General features: G+C 33.0%; 1 protein-coding gene and 1 long non-coding RNA gene across 9 annotated transcripts in view; one reads left to right on the forward strand and one right to left on the reverse strand.

Annotated features, from left to right (window-relative positions):
• Positions 1-7,500, forward strand: part of LOC136829436 (uncharacterized) — a 387,116-nt gene that overhangs the window by 341,960 nt on the left and 37,656 nt on the right. For all 8 annotated transcript variants that reach the window (XM_067088065.1, XM_067088058.1, XM_067088059.1 and 5 more), the window contains one exon: positions 3,396-3,532. In XM_067088065.1, the coding sequence (XP_066944166.1) occupies positions 3,396-3,532 (137 nt within the window). The remainder of the gene's footprint in view (positions 1-3,395; positions 3,533-7,500) is intronic.
• Positions 1-7,500, reverse strand: part of LOC136829437 (uncharacterized) — a 338,599-nt gene that overhangs the window by 110,747 nt on the left and 220,352 nt on the right. The window lies entirely within an intron of this gene.

Consider the following 7,500-nt stretch of genomic DNA (forward strand, 5'->3'; position numbering starts at 1 on the left):
AAATACTGTTGCTGTTATTCTGGCATAAAATCCTTTAATAATTCGAATTCGATAAACTGAACATTCTTTTTCCAAAACGATTAATGTTATCTTGGAATGGGATTAAGTTTTTCTCTCATGTATATATATATATATATATATATATATATATATATATATATATATATATATATATATATATATATATGTAGATATAATTATATGAATGGATATTCATGCATAACATACCTGGACAGGGACCTAAATTTGTTTCTTACTGCTATGAGTGTCGATATCATAATAAATCTCTACGGCACAACTTAAAGGCAAATCAGTTCCACATTTTAATGGTAAACGAGGCGTGGGGACTTTCCATGAAATAAGAAAAAGTATTGAAAAACATACTAACTTTAAAACACAAACTTGATCTTCTAATCAAGTAACCAATTAATATAAATAGGTTTCTTTGAATCGTCTCTCTCTCTGGAAATCATGACAACAGTTAAATTTCAAATTATATTTAAAAAACGATGTAACGCGAAGTGAGGAAACTCTGAAAACATGAAAAAATGAAGCAAAAACCTATTGCAGACGACCAGCAGAATTCACCTGAAAGACCATTCCCTTCCGACTACCTAACAAAGCTGTCCTATCAGCTTTGATCACCAAGTTCCTCCTACCATTACCCATTGTCAATGTAGGCTTGACGACAACATCGGGGAAACTTTATTGTCTCGGAAGCTGAAGGCCTAACCTTTCCTGCTATGGTCGCTCGGGCCGTAACCGTAACTTTATCATCGGAAAGAGGAACTACAAAGTTGGGTGGGGAATTGTTCCGTTTTCTATAGACTAAGCTACGGTTACATCATAGAACCATTCTTTGGTTATTAGGACTTGGCCAGTAACGGGGGTGCAAAAAAAAAAAAACGTGATATCTGAACGCTACGAGACGCCCAGTGTCACGTGTTTAAAAAAAAAGTATATCTTAGGTTAACCAGACCACTGGGCTGATTAACAGCTCTCCTAGGGCTGGCCCGAAGGATTAGATTGATTCTACGTGGCTAAGAACCAACTGGTTACCTAGCAACGGGACCTACATCTTATTGTGGAATCCGAACCACATTATGACGAGAAATGAATTTTTCTCACTCTAATTCTTCATTGGCCGGTCGGAGAGTCGAACGCTGGGCCAACAGCGTCCACATGTTTAAGCTGGTGGAAAGGCAATGACGCTCTAGATATTGTGTGCCATTTCTGGATAGCGCTAAGTATCTCCTCACCGTAAGTATGTCATCCCCGCCCCCCCTCAGAATAGTTAGTGTCTACTTTTTTTTAAACCTGGCAAACTTGCATTTAGCTCCTTGCCTCTGATTGGATGGACCTCCTGTTGTCCGAATCTCAGAGTTTTGTTTTCACATTGTTTCAGAATTGTGATTTTACGGTCACAGGGCGAGTTAAGAGCTAAGTTATGCAATGTTATGTAAATACCAGTTGTAATAAACGTAAGTATTAAGAACGTACATACCGAACTATTAAGTGCAAGTTTGCCAGGTTTAAAAAAAATAGACAATAGTGTCTGTTATACCAGCCACTCAGTGGTTACGCATCTCGAGAAATTTATCGCTAGTCAAGGGTAACGGTAATTATTTTTTACTTACTAATGAGTTAAATATAACTGGTTTAGCTGAATGTAATGAAAAAATAACGTTTCAGTCTACTCTTTGTCAATATCGTTCAATGGAAATACCAGAATTGCGTTATTTACAGCGCAATGCTTTGTAAAAGTATCTCTCAACTTACCGACATATTGAGGTGAAATATGTATTGCCAAATCTCAGTAAGGTAAAAAACAACGAAAGTAGGAACAGACAAGCACATGTACATAATATGCACAGTGTGTATATATATATGGTATATATATTTATATATATACAGAGTGTGTATATATATATATATATATATATATATATTATATATATATATATATATATATATATATATATATATATATATATATATACACAGTGTGTGTATATATATGTATATATATATATTACAATCTGTTGGTCATTTTCTACCAGATGTGTAACAACCACAATGCCCTCTTAACTTCTCAATTTTTCACAATTTTTATACGCTGGTCACTAATACAATTGCGTATGTATGTGTATATATATATATATAATAATATATATATATATATATATATATATACATACTGTATATATGCAATTCTTTATTATAGACGAGGGTAAAAAGGAGGAGATGAATGGCAAGGAGGTACCAAATACTTTAGCAAACGTGACTTTCCATCTTCTTGGCAACTCCATATTACTCAGAAATATTATCCTCCCGAGAGAATCTTTTATATGAGTCTCAAAACAAACATATAAATAACGACGCCTTTATATATCCCGTGTTCATAGTTATGAGGGATATATTATTCAGGAATATGTATGAGAGTAATCTGCACAGATTGAGAAAGACAGAAAATTTTGCTTTCAGTACACACACACACACACACACACACACATATATATATATATATATATATATATATATATATATATATATATATATATATATGAATATATACTTATACATGTTATATATATGGATGTATACAAATACACACACACACACACATATATATATATGTATAGGTACATATATTTAATATATATTATATACATATATATATTTTATATATATATAATATATATATATATATATATATATATATATATATATAATATATATATATATATATATATATATATATATATATATATATATATATATTAGCTCAAGCCACTGGGAAAGTTAAAAATGAAATGATAGAATGCCAAGTACTTTCGTGTATTTTAACACAACTTTTGAGATTTCTTAGCAATATATATATATATATATATATATATATATATATATATATATATATATATATATATATATATATATATATATATATATATATATATATATATATATATATATATACACACATATATATTCACAAGCATTATGGTACAAGAAAAGCTATTTGGATATTAAATGATTATATATATATGTATATATATATATATATATATATATATATATATATATATATAAAAATCCATTTTATACATTATCTCTAACTTTAACTAGGTCCTTGATTATACATTTTGGTATACAATTTCTCACCCAAGTTATGTAAGACACAAGAGTAGCATAAGTGATTTTTTTTTTCAAGAATCATATTGCAAGTCAGGTTATTCTTTATAAGAAAATAAGTCAGGAAATGGTATTTTTCCTTCTGAGTCTAAGTTTCTACATTAAAATATCATAAGAATCACAAAGCAAAGACTGGAATCGAAATTAAATATTATTTTACTCGGAAAGATTAGAATTTCATTCTATATTTTTCTTCCTTTCAGGACACCTCAATATCTACATGAAGGGGGAGAATGACAACATGGAATTTCAGGCTCCTGTGTATCAGATGGGTGGATATAATCACGATAACTGGATCCTTCAAGTTGTGCATTTGCATCAACTTGACTCCAATTTCCAGGTAAGCTGAAATAACGTCACTTGGCTGTTATTGCACATTTCACTGTTTATACGTCCATAACACATAGAGAAACAAGTGATTTATTCGTTATAACACTGGTCGATCGATCAGTTATGTTGAGCGCTTCGGGTCTGGTCAGCATTTAGATGGGTGACCAGCTGGAAATGACAGAAACCCTCGGAACACAAGCCCAAGAGCATTCAGAGGCGAGGCGTTAGGTTAGGAATTTCCTTACTGTCTAACAGACTTGCTGAAAACCGAATGGCTGAATCTTCTTTTGTCGTCACCACGTCCAAACACTATTATCTTTTTATCTAAAATAAGAATGAAATGCGTAAAATAAATTCCATTTCAGCTTTGTTCCAACATCAAGACCAGAATCCATTTAGTTTGTGTTTTTTTTTTTATTTACGTTCTGTTAATCATCAAACACGTTTAATTCGTCATATGTTACAATGCTGGTATTTAGCGGAATGGATAAGTGTGAAGAGAGAGAGAGAGAGAGAGAGAGAGAGAGAGAGAGAGAGAGAGAGAGAGAGAGAGAAAGTTGGAAGGCTACTTTGATGCGAAAGCAAATATCGGGGCTAGTTTGTAGATACCTACATTGAAAATATCTTTATATTATGAAACGAATATCGAAAAGGTTTTTGAGTACATCAGACAACGGCATAAAAGTCAAAAGGTTACAAAGTAATTAATTCACTACAGTATTCGCCCCAGGCAATCCTCTTCCACATTTCTAAAGGCATATATCAGTACTGGTTGCGATGGAAAGAACCGGTAAGAATGAAAATAAACAGGAGAGACACGTGTTTATTAGTTCCGTTCACTTTGCAAATCACGTAAAAAAGTGACGCCTTAAAAAAGGCGGAAAACTGAATTACATTCTATATTCTGAAAGATTTTATTCCGCGGAGGAAGTTGTTCTGGTAGGCAATCAACAAAGTGGAGTCTTGCCCTCTGGAATGGATTGAAAACTTCATAGTTTTGTTTACTTTCATATCAAAGAGCTCCGAAAGGATGCCGTGATAAGACTAATGGACTGGCCCAGACAAATTACGTAACCCCGTCGGCATCATTCGGCTGCATGTCAGATCTTTTCTCCTTAACGGTCTGCAAGCTAATTAGATAACTTCTGTGTTCATACCCACGCAGAAGGGCACTTATACGTACAGACTAATATAGAAATTCACACTGAAGAATCTTTTAGGATGTACATAAAAAAAAAAAAAAAAAAAAAAAAATATATATATATATATATATATATATATATATATATATATATATATATATATATATATATATATATATATATAAATGGATGTGTGTCTGTTTATGTATGTTCCAGCATAACTCTGGAATGCATTGAGCAATTTCAACCAAACTTGGTATACATATGATTTACTATCTTGAAAAGAATACTGTGGGTGTAAGACATCACTAGCACCAAAGGGCACCAAAGGGGGAGGTGGGAAGGGCTTCCCTGAAACGGGGCTAGTTCTGCCTGTAGACTTAGTAACTAAACAACCCTTACGAATTATCACACCTCATTTCGGTATACATGTGTCTTACTATCTGGAAAAGAGTACTGTGGGGGTAAGACGTAACTGGCACCAAAACGAGAGAAATTAATGTCCAATCCATAGTTTTCGAGGTCGCTGAGATGAATAGTACACTCCCAATGCCCTTTAAGCCCAAGTTCAGCCCCGATAGGAGAGAGAGAGAGAGAGAGAGAGAGAGAGAGAGAGAGAGAGAGAGAGAGAGAGAGAGAGAGAGAGAGAGAGAGAGCAGCTAATATGTATATATATACATGTATATATACACATATACATATATATACATATATACATATACATATATATACATATATATATACATATATATATATATATATATATATATATATATATATATATATATATATATATATATATATATATATGATTATTATCACTCTTGTACGTGATTCATTTATCACACATTGCCACAGGTGAAAAATAAGAGACGGGGTGTAGGTCCTGACCGGTTTTGACTTTAATTTCCAAGCCATTGACGAAGGACTGATACAGAGTATAAGAAGTCACAAATATATATACTACAGGAACAGTACTGACGAACATACACAACCGTCAGAGACCACATATCCACCCACCGGCCGGTGTCAAGGTAGGAGTGGCCTTCAAAACTCATTGGGCTAAAAATCACAATATACTCTCAGGGGACAATACTGATGAACATGCTGACCATTGCCACACCAAAATTTTCTGAGTAAAATTTACCAATAAATTCAAATTCACATTCTTTCACACATAATTTCATCAGTTCAATTAAAGTACTTTTAGAAAACGGGATATCCAGCTGTGTGTTCTCTAATAATTCAGATAAAAGCTCCATCAGATCATCATCAATTGGCACCTTTGTGAATAGTGATACTACATCAAAACTCACAAGCCTGGATTATGTGTGAAAGAATGAAATTTGAATTTAATGGTAAATTTAACTCACAAAATTTTGGTATGGCAATGGGAAACCCTTTATCCCCAGTGTTAAGTAACTTATATATGGAATTTTTTAAAAAGAAAATATTAAACAACATAATCCCACGCAATGTAACATGGTTTAGGTATGTTGACGACATAATTTGTGTATGGCCAGGGAACCAAGATGTAAATAACTTTTTTGCCAAGTTAAATCAATTAGTACCGTCAATTAAATTCACTATGGAAATGGAAAATGATGGGTGCTCAACCTTTTTGGATGTCCTTATACAAAGAAATAGTAGTGGATTTTATTACAGTGTGTATAGAAAACCCACTAATATTTCTTCCAGCGTGCATTTCCATTCCGGACAAAGCAATAAGGTTAAAAAATCAGTGTTTTCATTTACGTTTTTAAGAGCGTTACGGGTATGTAGCCCTGAATATATTGATGAGGAAATAGATAAGATTAGGAATGCAGGCAAGAAATTGAAATATCCTGACAGTGTATTAAACAGTGCATTTGAAGCGGCAAAAAAGACTATGTATCAAAACCAAAAAGAACCTTACAACAACAAAAATTTGCTTGTACTGCTTTATAATAATAATATGAAAGACATCCCCCATCTTCTTAAGAATTTTGGTGTTAATGTCGCATTTAAGAACAATAAAACAATGAAAAATGTACTTATCAAGAACTCCCCTGACAATACTAAAGGGTGTGTTTATAAAATTCCATGTAAGTCTTGACAACTTTTATATTGGCCAAACGGGGAAAGCACTGGAAAAAAGATTTGAACAGCACAAGAAATGTGTGAGATATGCACAGGGGAACAGTGATATTTTTGCACACGTTAGTGTGCTATCAACTGGGAAGGAGCAAAAAGGATTTTATATTCTAATAATGCACTGGAAAGGAATATCATTGAATCTAGCTTTATAAAAGAAAGTTACAACCATAATATGAATATCAGTCAAGGGATGTATAAACTTGATCCTTTAATATAAAAAAAATTGTAAATTGTTTAAATTTTAAGGCAGGCATTAAAGATGTATGAAAATAGGATTATCATATTTGTAAACACAGTACAGGGGCAGTAGTGCTTATGAGTTTCCAAACTCCGCCTCCCAGACACCTGTCAGGTGTGGATCTGAGGTCGCCTATGGTCGGTATGTTTATCAGTATTGTCCCCTGAGAGTATGTTGTGATTTTTAGCTCAATGAGTTTTGAAGGCCACTCCTACCTCGACACCGGCCGGTGGGTGGATATGTAGTCTCTAACGGTTGTGTATGTTCGTCAGTACTGTTCCTGTAGTATATATATTTGTGACTTCTTATACTCTGTATCAGTCCTTCGTCAATGGCTTGGAAATAAAGTCGAAACCGGTCAGGACCTACACACCGTCTCTTATTTTTCACCTGTGGTGATGTGTGATTATATATATATATATATATATATATATATATATATATATATATATATATATATAT

This window comes from Macrobrachium rosenbergii, chromosome 44 (genome assembly GCF_040412425.1).
Source record: "Macrobrachium rosenbergii isolate ZJJX-2024 chromosome 44, ASM4041242v1, whole genome shotgun sequence".
In the NCBI taxonomy this organism is placed as follows: Eukaryota; Metazoa; Arthropoda; class Malacostraca; order Decapoda; family Palaemonidae; genus Macrobrachium; species Macrobrachium rosenbergii.